At 33.3% G+C, this 15130-nt stretch overlaps 3 protein-coding genes across 3 annotated transcripts; all 3 read left to right on the top strand.

The window, feature by feature from the left end:
• Window positions 1–7692: 7692 nt before the first annotated feature.
• Window positions 7693–8949, top strand: LOC141594053 (putative F-box protein At3g52320). The gene has a single exon (XM_074414263.1). It carries the CDS (start codon window positions 7732–7734, stop codon window positions 8878–8880), a length of 1149 nt encoding a protein of 382 aa, XP_074270364.1. The 5' UTR covers window positions 7693–7731; the 3' UTR covers window positions 8881–8949.
• A 1631-nt stretch (window positions 8950–10580) lies between these two features.
• On the top strand, window positions 10581–11717 carry LOC141594569 (putative F-box protein At1g32420). Its single transcript, XM_074414579.1, has one exon. The coding sequence runs from the start codon at window positions 10581–10583 to the stop codon at window positions 11715–11717; it is 1137 nt and encodes a 378-aa protein (XP_074270680.1).
• A 1677-nt stretch (window positions 11718–13394) lies between these two features.
• On the top strand, window positions 13395–14540 carry LOC141594568 (putative F-box protein At1g46984). The gene has a single exon (XM_074414578.1). The coding sequence runs from the start codon at window positions 13395–13397 to the stop codon at window positions 14538–14540; it is 1146 nt and encodes a 381-aa protein (XP_074270679.1).
• Window positions 14541–15130: the final 590 nt, after the last annotated feature.

Raw genomic sequence — 15130 nt, 5'->3', positions numbered from 1 at the left:
CAAAAAGTTTTAGTTGAAAAACTTCATTTGCGTATAAGGATAACTTGGTAATGTTGTCATAACAGATCAAATTACGTAATCTTACATCAGATGTTTTCGGTTGGCGTTCAAGTCAATTTGGGGATGTAATTTTCATGTCGGAAATAGGTTTGGGCCGGATCATTCAGGCCATAAATTAGCCTTTTTTTATTGGGTGTTGCTTTTTCACATACGCATTTTACTCTTTCACATACGCATTTTTCAATTTTACCTCTCTCATTTTTACAATCATTTCTCCCTCTCTTTGTTTCGTCCCCTAATTCTTTGACAATAAAAAATCTACCACCACTCATTCCACCATACCTCCCTCCACAAACCCACCCGCAGGCCACGACGGCCCATATTCCACCAACAATCGGGAATTTCACAAATGAAGAGGGCAAGGCAATTAAATGCATTACTGATCATTCATGAGAAAATTTTGCGGATGCAAAAAACTATATGTCGTAAGACAGTAATTGAAAGATTTATGCACTTTTAATTAGTGTCCGATTTGCTTCATGAAAGTTATGGAGTAATGTTTACGAGTTAAAAAGACAACTTGTTGAGAGTAAGTATTTAAGTTAATTCATTATTAGATCTCCATTTTCTTGACTAAATGTAGTGAAGAAGTCTATGAATTACTGCAGTTTGATTGTTTGGTTGTCAAATTACCTACAAATCCAATTTAAGTCAACTTGTAGTGTAGCTGGTGTTGTAGGCAATTTTTTTCCACTTCCCCAATTTCACTTGCAACTTTTAGTTTTACTTTAATTGAAAATTTTAAACCCTAACTAAAGAGAAATTTGATTATATTAACTTAATTCACCAAAAATTACTGCAGTTTGATTATAAAACAAAGTACATGAGAATTAAAATCCATAATTAAATAATTTGATTAGGTTCTAGGAGAAAGAGAATTGAGAAAATTATAGTTATTTGGTTGAGGGAAAGGGAAAGGGCAGTGTGTGGAAAACTTATGAAAAAATGTATGCAAAAGAGTAAAAGTCGTATGTGAAAGAGCAATACCTTTTTTATTTATGTTAGGAAAGTATGAATTTGTGATATATAGCATAACTCGTGGGCGTACGAGGGGTGTTAACGAGCCGAGCTCGAGCCTGGCCTTGCTCCGCTTGTGCTCATAAAGTAAAACTCGGGCTTGAGCTGATCTCGAGCCTACCCGAGCTTGAACAAACTGTGCTCGTTATCAAGCTTGCGAGCTTTAACGCGAGCTCGAGCTCAACTCGAACCTATATATAATTGATGAATTTTCGTTTTTTCTTTCTCGATATTTTCAATAACAAGGCTCGAAAGCTTTATATACAAATATTGAAAAATCAATGACATTTTTTTTATGTGTGATACAAATATATAATCATGACAAAATATTTTCAGAAAATATGAGTAATATCTTATCTAATCACACAAATATCAGGTAATTTGTATCCAAGGACATAACTTGCATCATGTGGTTTGTATCTTTTTCTTTAGTTTTTCTCATTTGCGAAATGTAGTCATTGGTAGTGACTAGTGAGTGAGTAAGTGACACCATTTCTTAGAGAGCATACCATCCTCCACATAATTTATTTTGACTCATCTTTATGAAAATATGTGGAGTGTCAAATAATACTTTCAATGGCAGACCGTAAATGCTGAACAAAATTTATTCTATAGTGTCAAATGAATAAAAGGAATATATTCTTGTGGCAGTGTCAAATGAATAAAAATCAGTGGCGAAGATGAATACATTCTTGTGGCAGTGTCAAATGAATAAAAGGAGGATATGAGTGGAGGAGAGTTAAATGAATAAAAGACAGACAGTACGAAGGAATATATTCTTCTTCTTTTTCATCAGCATCTAATGTTGATAAAATGATACTTTTACAAGGACTAAAAATCCGTCATTTGACACTTTCACAAGAATATATTCCTTTTATTCATTTGACACTGTAGAATATATTTTGTTGAGCCTTTACGGTCTGCCATTGGTTGTTTTCATTTAAAATTTGTAATCCGTGAGCACCCCTTCAAACGCGATTGTTAGCAGGTCGGGATCATAATGCTTCGTCATTCCGCATGTTAATGTCGGATAGGGACAACGCGGATATGAGTTCAGATTGAGCCTCTTCACTCTAGTTAGTCCTTGATCATCAGAATACGTTCTGCCAAGCTGAAGACCTTCATTAATGAAACTTACCAATTTTTCCGCAACATCTTTGACTCTTGAAGCAAAGTACCCAACCTAGGGGCTACATATGGAAACAATTAGTGTATGGCTTCGTTTATAAGATTAAAAAAGTGAGAAAAAAATCAAAACAAGATAACTTATTTACGTCAAAATAAATTAATAAAACATGGCTTCCTTTTCATACCTATCACAACAGATTAAACCATCATTTGGTGAAACCATCATTAAAGCTAGGACAAATTAAAACTCTGTGCCGTGCCGACAATAGTTTTTTTTCCTGGGCCGAACAAGGATAGACCTACATTTGAAATAAATTGTTTGACGGGCCTAAATTTATTACCCGTGTTCATTATAGTGGGCCTAGGTTGATGTTTCATAGTTCATACTTCATACCCGCTCATCAAAATAGGCGGACTTACCGCAGGCTAATAGGTTGGAAGTTATAACAAAAAAAATCGGTTGTTAATCAAAACAAAACTACTTATTATCCATATTATTATACTTTTATGACCAAAGCGACTTAAATAAGTTAATATAAGACTCGTGTAAATTATAAACAAAACTTACTTGAAAGTGGTTGCAGCATCAAGGTAATTTACAGCTCCTGGGGGAAGGTAGAACGTTAATATGTCTCTCCAAAATTGAGCATATGAGTGGGTAATTCAAAAAAGTTCTTTGTAGCCGTCACGGCCTTTTCCATCACTCCCTTTGGGATTCCATGATTCATAACCTTATATCAATCAATCAATACTATATATTAATTCCAGAAACCAAAGGATTTCAATGTAATTAAAGAAAGTTATACAAATTAATTATACTATATAGTTTTAAATCACTAGCACCGTGTGATGGACCCGATTAAGGGATATCAACGCAAATATTATATAGTTTGGGTTAAAATTAAATTATATAGAAGCTTGATAATTTCCCTAAATATTTGTAAGAGACTAAAACATGGTTAATTTCCTTAAAATAAAATAATTAATTAATTAATTAAGATGGTCAATTTCCTTAAAATAAAATAATTAATTAAGATGGTCAATTTCAAGGAGAATAAAAGAAAGAAGATGATTGGTAATTTTCCTAAATATTTATAGAAGACTAGAATATGGTCAATTTCCTTCAAATAAAATAATTAATTGGTATAAACATGCACACTTATGGTATTAGTTATTATCATCATAAAATTATATATTAAATTTAAAATCTATGCAATTTTATTAAACTTTATAGTTTATTAGATGTATAGAGATGTTAATTATTTAACATACTAAAATATAATATAAGTAGGTTATAAATAATTCAAGTTAGATTCCATAGTATATAATATTGCATAATTCTTTCGATTTGATTTAATGCATATATGTAATATATTTATATAAATATATAATTCTCTTAAAATTGCATGCATAAGTAGTAAAAGTATTTCGTGAGTAAAGAAAATAATTGTAGTATCATTGACATAGTTATATGATAGTAATCACTCATTTAAATAGTAAAAGTAACAATATTATTAGCGAGATTAGTAAAGTGGTAGAAACAACGACGGGAGTAGTGAAATAATCAATATTAATGCGGTAATAGTTAAAGTAACAATAATTACGGCGGGAAAAGCGAAATTATCAACATTAATGCGGCAGTAGTGACAGTAACAATAATTACGGCGGGAGTAGTAAAAGTAATAATGATTATGGGCAAGTAGTGAAATTTTATTACTATTGTTTCACTAATAAGAGCAAAATATTTAAAGCGGGAGTAGTGAATTTGTCTCAAAATTTATTTCATTGTAATTCTATAATATGTCATAAAAAAATATATTAATGATAAATTTATAAATTATGCAACTTTGAGTAATTTTATTTAATGAAAAAGAAATTAATGGTAATTAAAGGTAGCTCGGGCGAAGCCGGGCACCAATACTAGTAATTACATAAAACGAATTAAATTATAAGTAATCTATACAAAAGTTATTTTCAAAAGAAACCGTTGAAAAGGATAGATGAGTAAAAACAAATCATTTAAAATACAATCCCTAAAATCAACAACATTATGTGCTTAAAAAATTGTATAAATAATCACTCGTATTCAGTTATTCACTCTACATTTTAATTAACACACAATTAAAAATAATTGAGAAATTAGTGTATTCAACCCAAATTTATACCAATTTATGTATTATACAACCTATGTACAACTTATTCAATTTAATTGAGCTTTCTTATTAAGTTATCGAGCTCTACTAACAAAATTGTCGAGCTATGATACAATTTTATTGAGCTTAACATAATAATTATTAAGCTCAATAATTTCGTAAAATAGCTCAATAACTTTGTGTGAGAGGTCAACAACTTTTAAGCGGTTGTACAATACTACCATACAACTGGTTGTAGGATAGTATTTGTGAATTTATACTCCCTCCATCTCAAATCACAATCATATCTTTACATTTTAAAATTAATTTAACTCGTCAAAATAAAAATTACCAATGATTAGTAAATGGATCAAAATTAATATTAAGCAAGTCATTTAAATAAAGAAAGAAGGTGAAGAAGATTAGTAATATTACCAATGATGGGAATTGGTTCCCTTCACTTAGGAATTCCGCTAATACTTTCATTTTTTTTTGTTTTTTTTTTTGGAAGAAAGAAAGAAGGTGAAGAAGATTAGTAGGATATTTTTTTGAGATGGGGGAGGGATGGACTGGATGAAGTAACGTAGTAACATATATATATATAGGTAATTTTGGGTATATGATTCGTTTTTTTGGATGGAATCAATGCTGTCGCTCTGAAGCTCCTTGTAAAACATGACACGTATTAATGGTACAAAGTATCAATTGACAACCAATCCCTTTTCTAAAAAGTGGGATGCTTATATGTTACTCCCTCCATTCAACTCCACAAGGCCATTATCTCTTTTGCACACTATTCACAAGCGGACATTCAACTTTAATTTTCTCTCGATACATAAGTAAAAATATATTCGTGTGAGATCTTATTTGATTCGTCTTTAAGAGTATATTAAAAATATCTAACTTTTATAATTTTTGCAAATACGTAACTAAAGATATTTGTCGAGTAAAAGCCGCGTTGGCAAACGTGATAAAGCATAATGGCCATGTGGAGTTGAATGGAGGGAGTACATTCTACGAACTACGTAACAAATTAACATTCCTTTGTTAAAGTCAAGATGCCTAAATGGTCCGGAGTATTAATAAACATCCCTTTTAAAAATTATAAACATTTAACACAAGAGGTTTAAAAAATATTAATATAATGAGCACATCTTTGATTAATAATAATTAATAATTAATAATATTGTTTAAAGTTAGCTCATATTCTTAAGTAAGACTTAGGTCGTTCCATTTTTATGCACATGAAACTTCAACATCAACGTAAAACTAGACCTGATAAAATAAACACGAATCTAAAAAACTGAGTAATCAATACTATATATTAATTCCAGAAACCAAGGGACTTCAATGTAATTAAATAAATCTATACAAATTAATTATACTATATAGTTTTAAATCAATATCACTGTGCGATGGACCTGATCAAGGGACTTCAATGTAAATATAATATAGTTTTGGTTGGAGTATAAATTTAGAGAACACCGGAATATTGTGATTTTCCTTAAATAAACATGCCTCACTTATGGTATTAGTTAGTATAAATATGTTAATTATTTTAACATAAACAAATATAATATAAGTATATTATATTTTAGAAACTACTAAAATGTAAATAAACCAAGCTAGATTTCCAAAAAATATAAAATTCCATAATTATTTCGATTTGATTAATTTAACGCATACATGTAATATATTTAATGCATATATGTAATATATTTATTAAAGTAATAGAATTAACATTGGATATAGTAATATGATACGGAGTACATTGGATGCTCAAATAGTAAAAGTAATTCAGTTAGTAGTGAAAAGAATTGTAGTAACATTAGATATAGTCAAAGTAACAATATTAGCAACGAGCGGGAGTAGTGAAAGTAACAGAAGTAACAACGTGAGTAGTGAAATTATCAATATTTATGTACAAGTAGTAAAAGTAACAATAATTACGGCAGGAGTAGTGAAAGTAAAAGTAGTAATAACGAATGTAATAAAAGTAACAATACTAACAACAAAAGAAAATATATATGAACAATTAACTAACCAATCGATTTAAGAAAAACATTAATAGCGGGAGTAGTGAATTTGTCTCATAATTTATTTCATTTTAATTTTAAGATATACTCCGCATCATAGAAAAATATATTAATGATAAATTTATGAGTTATGCAATTTTAAAGTTATTTTAGTTAATTGAAAATAAATTTTAATGCTAAATAACGGTAGCCCGGGCGAAGCCGGGCACCCATACTAGTTTGAATGATACCCGAAACCCGACTCCCTCCGAGACAGTGGCTTATTAGTTAGGAAATGAACATAGCGGGGACGAAGAGTTAATGGTATAAAGAGAACAAGAAAAAAATCAATTTTTTTTAACTAAAACAGCAATTTTCAATCGCCAGCGGGAGCGAGCACCCTTGCTAACCCAGCTCCATCACTTCTCCAAGATTGAAAGTTGTGTGTAAAATGGGGGTGAGAAAGATACCCATGTCAACTTCTCATTCAATAGCCCAACAATGTGGTCGACATTATAAATTGTAATGTCGACCACATTGTTCTGATTCTAACAATGATATTCTCATGATGTACCTTATCCCTTTATCTTGTTTGCGTATTATATTAGGCGTCTTAATTTTATTGTTAATGTTCCCGGTCGTTTTGAAGAAGAATATTGTTGTGCTAACGTTAACTAACCATTAGGCCTCCATTATTTTACTCCTAAAACCTAAAACTTTGAAAAAATGAAAAAAATTGAAAACGTTTAGTTAAATTTTGAAATTTATCCGACTTCTATTTCGGTTGTTGCTATTAAAATTTTCCGCCTCTGACTATAAAATCTTAGATCCGCTAGTGATATGGGGCATTACGTTCGAATCAGAGTATTCTACCAGAGTGGGTGTAGAAATGTATCCTGAGGTGATTAATTATATGGTAGCCTACTAGCCGCTGGTCTAACTAGCGGCTTTTCCTTTGTAAAAATCTTACAAATACACGGCTATTAATGTTATGAACACAATAAAGCCGCTACCTTAATTTACGGTTTTACCTAAAACCAGGCAAAAAAAAAAAGAAAAAGAAAAAAACTAACTGATGACGTGAACCCATTGCCCATTGGCCCAAATAGTTTGAACCAACCCAAAATCCCAATTAGTTTCCCAAATAACCTAATTTAGCAAAAAAAAAAAAAAATCCAAATTGTACCATAGAAGTAATTAAAGAGATTGTACACGAATTTTCATGTGATAATCTCATCTAAATACGTCATTCGTGGCTGCCTTAATCGTATATCATAAAACTTGTCAAGTAATTGTAACTTTGTTACTTTGTGGCTGCCTTAAGAGATCTTGCAGAGTTTTAACGTTCAATAAAGGTTACTTGCATAGTCGATAGTTCCATGGAGATGAATGTAGAGAAAAAGATTAAAGGCGGAGATAAAGGACGGAATTCCAATACGAGTGATGCATCATTTGCATACATTCCTGAAGAAATTCAGATTGATATCCTATCAAGGCTGCCACCGGCCAAGTCATTGTCGAGATTCAGGTGTGTTTCGAAACACTGGAATGATACATTAACCGTTCAGGCTTTCTTGCTTCGACACTCTCGTTCTTATGATAAACATCCAAAACTTGGGTTTGCGGTATGCAGCAGATATTGGGCAAAAGACTCGATTATCTCGTTTGAGCTCAACGATGACAACACCCCTAAAATAACTGCCTCTCAGATCATAGGGAAGGATGCATATTTCACTGATTATCCTATTAGTAATTATTCTTATTCTTACACGTCGAATATATGCAACGACCTTATTTGTCTCTTTAGGCCATCTTTAAAGCGTTTCAGTCTTATAAACTTAAAAACCCGGGATTTTATCGAGCTTCCTGAAATAACTATGAAGTCCGGGATTGTAACTTGGAGTGCATTAGGGTTTGATCCTGTACACAAGGTATTTAAAGTTCTGAGTATTATTAAGGAAAGCACAAGCAAAGGGTGTGCTACAACCACGGCTACGATATTGGCTGTTGGATATAAATATTGGAAGCCAATAGAGAATGAAAGTTTACCTAGTTCAATGACCGAGAACTTTCATTGGTATAGGACCGATAGCCTTTGTCTTAATGGAGTCATCTATTGGGTCGCTAAATATATAACCAATGTAATTGTGCTAACCGTTGTTGCTTTTGATTTGAATCGTGAGGGGTTCAAAGGTAACGAGCTTGTCACGAGAAACCGGCCGAGAAATATGATACTCGGATACCATTTGACATCTTTGAAAGAGTGCCCAACTCTGTTTATTTGGAAGAGCGTAATTGATTACACTCAAGAGGTAGAACAATGGACATTATTTGATCATAAAAATCCAAATGCGGCTTGGAAAAAGAGGAATTTTACTGTTCGTAATTTTCCCCTAGATGTGCCTTGCGACTCTCAGTATAGACCTGCTGCAGGTGGTAGCACCCTGCTAAAATATTCATCATCAATTGATTCCGAGTGTTCTAGGTATTTATCGTATGTAGATCTTGAGAATTTCGCCGTAGAGTAACATGTTTTATTCTTGATTATAGTTCCCTGATTGTTATGTTTGATTTTACCTTATCAAAAGAAACTATTACAAACTTGCATCTAAAATTCGAGTTGAAAGAAAAAAAAACATTATACGAATGTCTATATCTAGATTACGCCGATACTTCACTTAGTTGCCGTATTCTGTATCCGACACATATTTTGTCTGATACGAGTAGACGAGTCTGAGTAACATAGGTCTATATTTCTTTCGTTAGTCATTAGTGTAGTTGTAAGTTTGTAACTGTTTAAAGATTTTATGGTGCACCAAAGTGGTACGTACATATTGGATCGGTCGATCTATATAAGTGTATTGTTCTTCTCTAGAAATGAATGCATCGAAATACAAGTTCCTCTTTTCCATTTGTTCAAATCGATTTCCTAATATGGTATCCGAGCCTCACACTTTTGGTTTTGGTATACAAGATATGATCTTGAGAAATTCGCGGTAGAGGAACATGTACTCCATTTGACTTTAATTGTCCGTAAAACAATTTGATCATTTATTTTTGTGTTTCAAATTGGATTGCTGGGGTCTTCTAGAGAAATCAGATCGGCGAATTTAGGTGAAAATCTATCAGTTTTACTTCTAATGTTGCGAATATTCTCATGTATGTTTGCAACAAATTTGATAATTAAGGAACCACTTCAATTGGTAGAATCGATCAAACACAGGTCGAGAGGGGTCTTTATATGTAATGTGTGTACGATTTCATTCCGAATGAGACAATGACACTATCATTGCAGGTCAGGTTCCATGGATTGTTTCCCAAATTGCGTAGCGCCTTACTAGCTATTCGATTTCTAATATCAGCATTCAATTCCCGAATTATCTACTACTCCATAACTCTTATGATCTTTTTGGGCATAAGGTCATAATAAGATACAGTAATAATAAGTGTAGCTGTGTAGGCTCTAAAAATAATAATCATATAAAGATATATGCTTTTCTTTAATCTTAGGACCAAAATGTTGTTTTCTACGGCCTTGCAGTTTCATTCGGTTTATTTTTGAATCAAGTAATTCTGATTGTACTGTTATCTGGTTTTTTTTAAGAGTAATTTATTTACTAATTAGTCAATAACAGATCAAATTATATGTAATCTTACATCACATGATTTTCGGGTTGGCGTTCATGTCAATTTTGGGGCTGTAATTTTTATGTCGGACATAGGTTTGGGACGGATCATTCAGGATGTAATCTAAGTTTTTCTATATAACTCGTGGGCGTACCTTAGAAAAACCGAGGTATCCCGAATAACTTGAAAATTTGAAAACAATCCACCCGAAAATGACCCGAACCCAAAGTGACCCGACCCAAGCCGAATTCTTGTAAACCTGAACCTGAATTAAGCCGACCTAATTGGCCCGTTTGCTAGGTCGGTTGGATATATATACACAATTGCTTAAACCTACTTGTGCGGTTTCCCTTGTGGCTTCCTTTTAACGCATTCATATATACACAATTGCTTTTGAGGGTTAACAAAAATTCGGAGTTCTGTCAATCGATTAGCCTTGCCAGGTTGAATATTGTTTCTTTCACGTTCTTAATTAAAATTCTGAGTAATTGTTACTTTGTGATTCTTCGATGGTCTTGATCGAATTAACAACCGTCTTAGTCTAAGAGATCTTGCAAGTTTTAACTTACAATTAAAGGTTACTTGCATAGTCGATAGTTCCATGGAGATGAATTTAGAGCAAAAGATTAAAGGCGGAGATAAAGGACGGAATTCCAATACGAGTGATGCATCAAATGCAGACATTCCTGAAGAAATTCAGATTGATATCCTGTCAAGGCTGCCACCGCCCAAGTCATTGTCGAGATTCAAGTGTGTTTCGAAACACTGGAATGATACATTAACCCTTCAGGCTTTCTTGCTTCGACACTCTCGTTCTTATGATAAACATCCAAAACTTGGGTTTGCGGTATGCAACAGATATTGGGCAAATGACTCGATTATCTCGTTTGAGCTCAACGATGACAACACCCCTAAAATAACTGCCTCTCAGATCATAGGGAAGGATGCATATTTTCCTATTAGTAATTATTATTATTCTTGCATGTCGAATATATGCAACGACCTTATTTGTCTCTTTAGGCCATCTTTAACGTGTGTCAGTCTTATAAACATAAAAACCCGGGATTTTATCCAGCTTCCTGGAATAACTATGAAGTCCAGGCTCATATTTTGGAGTGCATTAGGGTTTGATCCTGTACATAAGGTATTCAAAGTTCTGAGTATTATTAAGAAAAGCACAAGCAAAGGATGTGTTACAACCACGGCCGCGATATTGACGGTTGGATCTAAATATTGGAAGCCAATAGAGGATGAAAGTTTACCTAGTTCAATGACCGAGAACTTTCATTGGTATAGGACCGATACCCTTTGTCTTAATGGAGTCATATATTGGGTCGCTAAATATATAACCGATTATTTAATTGTGCTAACCGTTGTTGCTTTTGATTTGAATCGTGAGGGGTTCAAAGGTAACGAGCTTGTCACGACATACCGGAGAAATACAAGACTCGGATACTATTTGACATCTTTGAAAGAGTGTCCAACTCTGTTCATTTGGAAGATTAAAAGTGAAGACACTCAAGAGGTAGAACAATGGACATTATTTGACCATAAAAATCCGAATGCGACTTGGAAAAAGAGGAATTTTACGGTTCCTAATTTTCCCATAAAGGTGCCTTGCGGCTCTCAGTGTATACCTACTGCAGGTGATAGCACCCTGCTACAATGTTCAAAAAAGATTAATTCCGAGTGTTCTTGGTATTTATCGTATGATCTTGAGAATCTCGCTATAGAGTAACTAACATGTTATAGTTTTCATTTGGTTATGTGAATTATAGGCTTCGAGATTTTGATGCGTAGCTAATGTTGTATTCTTGATTACAGTTCCATGATTGAATTTACCTTATCAAAAGAAACTGTTACAAACATTATACCACTCCGTAAGGTGAACCATCTCAACCAAAACCTTAAGGTGAACCATCTCAACCAAAACCTTAAGGTGATGGTTGAGGCCCAACTATTATAAATATTCCTATTAATACCAACGTCTATATAGACCGTCTCTTCTAAGTTTTAGTGATTTCCCTTATTGTATTCTTGGTTTTGGGCTCCGTTTGGCAAGACACTTCAGATAGCTTATTTGACCAAAGTAGCTTATTTGACCAAAATTTCAGTTACCTGATTTTTTTGCAAGTGTTTGGCAAGTAGCTTATTTGGTCAAATAAGGTACCTGAAATGAAATGCTACATCAGGTAGCATTTGAGAAATCAGGTACCTGAAATGAATTATTTTCCATTTTGTACCCTTTATTCTATAATATTAAATAATTTTCATATCCTTTTACGTCATTTTACCAAAATCAGCTACCTTTTCAGCTAGTTTGCCAAACACATTTTTATATAATCAGTTACCTTATCACTCTAATTTTCAAATTTACCTTATCAGTTACCTTTTCAGGTTTCAGTTAGTTTTTCAGTTTTCAGCTACCTTTTCAGGTTTCAGCTACCTTTTCAGATAGTTTTGCCAAACAGAGCCTTGGTATACAAGGTATGATCTTGAGAAGTTCGCCTTAGAGTAATACTCCGTAAACACGGATTTGAAAAAAATCGTTTTATGAATTTGTAAACTCAAACTTTGATCAGTTAAAGTTTTACGAATAAAAAAAAAGGGTATTTCGTGGAAAGTGTTAAACCTTAGGGGTACGAGGTAAATTTTGCTACTTAATTTCCAATATGCTAGTAGAAATTTCATTGGTAGCGTTTTAGCCTAATAGCAACAAATACATTTTTTTTTGTTTTAGATGAACGCATTTTGTCACCGGTATAGAGTTATTCTACTTGAACTTCTGAATTTTGATCGTGAAATAAGGGGTTCAATTCCTAGTTAAAATATAGTCTTGCTCGTAAGCAATCTATAAACACCATTCTAGGCTCTCAAAAAGGTTGGTAGTCTGCCCTTGTTTTAAATGAGTAAGGCCTACCCCCTTTAACCAAAACTTTTAAGTACCACGAAAAAAAAAAAAAAAAAAATAGGTATTCTTACCGACGATCTAACGTATTAGATGAGACGTACTTAAAATCAATTTAAATAATATAAAAAAAAAGAAAAAAAAAAAGAGAAATATAAGAGGACGATTCCTCGCCTATCACTTTCCCCGTCGACTCTATTAACTTACCCCCACCACGCCTCACACGACCTCGCAAGAAATCGACGGAACTCGAAGGAATTCTACTTGTGTACCTATTATTACTGAGGTATGTAATTTACGGAGTATGATGATCAAATTCAAATGACTTTTTTCAATAAATACCCTTTGTGGGTCGTGGCTGCCTTAATCAGAAGTATATAATAAGTTCTGACTAATATTGTTCCTTTGCAATTCTTTCGCCGTCTTGATCGAATTAACAATTGTCTTTTTTAAAAATCTTGCAAGTTTTAACGTTCAATCACGGTTACTTGAATATTTGATAGTTCCATGGAGATGAATGTCGAGCGAAAGGTTAAAGGCAGAGTTAAAAGGCGGATGTGCGATACAAGGACTGCATCAAATGCAAACATTACGGAAGAAATTCAGATTGATATCCTGTCGCGGCTGCCACCCAAGTCATTGTCAAGATTCAAGTGTGTTTCGAGACACTGGAATGATACATTAACCATACAAGCGTTCTTGCTTAAACACTCTCGTTCATATAATAAACATCCGAAACTTGCTTTTGTGGAACACTCGACTTGTTGGAGTAAAGGCTCGGTTATCTCATACGAGCTCAACGATGACAACAGCCCCAAAACAACTACCCCTCGGATCAGAGGACATGATGTTTATTTCACTAATTTTTTTATGAGTAATTCTTTTTACAAGTCAAATATATGCAACGACCTAATTTGTCTCTTTCATCCATTTTCAACGTGTGTCGGTCTTTTAAACATAAAAACCAGGGATTTTATCCGTCTTCCTGCTATAACTATTAAGTCGGGTGATCGATTCAGATTTGGGTATGCATTAGGGTTTGATCCTGTACAAAAGGTATTCAAAGTTCTGTGTAGTATTTACCGAAGCACAAACAAAGGGTATACTACCAAGGCCGCGATACTGACTGTTGGATCGAAATATTGGAACCCGATAGACTTAAAATCTTTACCTAGCTCAGAGACTAAGAAGTCGGCTTTGCGGAGTATCACCGATAGCCTTTGTCTTAATGGAGTGATTTATTGGGTCCATCAAAATACAACCAGTTGTTTCGGTAATTTTATTGTGCTAACCGTTGTTGCTTTTGATTTGAATAGCGAGGCGTTCAGAGATAACGAGCTTGTCACGACACCCATAAAAAGCCAAAGACAATACTATTTGACATCTTTGAAAGAGTGCCCGACTCTCTTTATTTGGAATAATATGCAATTTGATGAGACTGATGAGGTTGAACAGTGGACATTATTTAACCATAAAAATACGAATGCGGTTTGGAAGAAGAAGAATTTTACTAATAATTTTTCCATAGAGGTAGCAACTATTGCAGGAGGTAGCACCCTGCTACAATATTCGAAATGGATTAATTCCGAGTATTCTTGGTATTTATTGTATGATCTTGAGAAGTTCGCCATAGAGGAACATACTGAATTATAGTTTTCATATACTCGTATGTCATTTTATGTTATTCCCATCTGCCTATGTGAATGATAAGATTCGAGATTTTGATAACTTTATTTCATAGTTTTACTGGTTCGCCTTCTTTTTCATGTGAGACGGTAATCTATCAATGTAATATTTCTCAATCAAATTTTTATTATGGATTATTCAGACACGGTTGATTGTGTCGTTAACAGAAGGGGAAGGTGTGTACATCCGATTTCCTACCTCACACTTGTAGAAGTCCATGAGATGCCGTGGTAATTTTGTTATTATTTTTCAGGGCATTTCTTTTTCCTAAAAGTTTCAAGAGCTTGTGAAATATAATGTCATATAGGAGTACATAAATACGAACTTTTTTTTAATGTTTTTTTATTAAAACCATGTAATAAATTAGCTTTCACGTGATCTCTTGTCAATGAATCAAGTCAGCTTATTTCATTCTGTTCAGTTCATTTCATTTCATTTCAATTCAGCTCCATTAAGTTCAATTCAATTCAGACAGTTTCAGTCCAAAAGAACCGGGTTAATTCTCAATTGATTTTATGAAAGTGTTATTTTGCGGTATATATAGGATATATTACAGA

Source organism: Silene latifolia, chromosome 8 (assembly GCF_048544455.1).
Source record: "Silene latifolia isolate original U9 population chromosome 8, ASM4854445v1, whole genome shotgun sequence".
Lineage (NCBI taxonomy): Eukaryota > Viridiplantae > Streptophyta > Magnoliopsida > Caryophyllales > Caryophyllaceae > Silene > Silene latifolia.
Note: the sequence above shows the minus strand (reverse complement) of the source record. Positions and strands in the feature narration are given on the sequence as shown.

Coding starts and splice junctions, on each gene's coding strand:
- LOC141594053 (XM_074414263.1), top strand. CDS start 7,732: ATGGAGATGAATGTAGAGAAAAAGATTAAAGGCGGAGATAAAGGACGG.
- LOC141594568 (XM_074414578.1), top strand. CDS start 13,395: ATGGAGATGAATGTCGAGCGAAAGGTTAAAGGCAGAGTTAAAAGGCGG.
- LOC141594569 (XM_074414579.1), top strand. CDS start 10,581: ATGGAGATGAATTTAGAGCAAAAGATTAAAGGCGGAGATAAAGGACGG.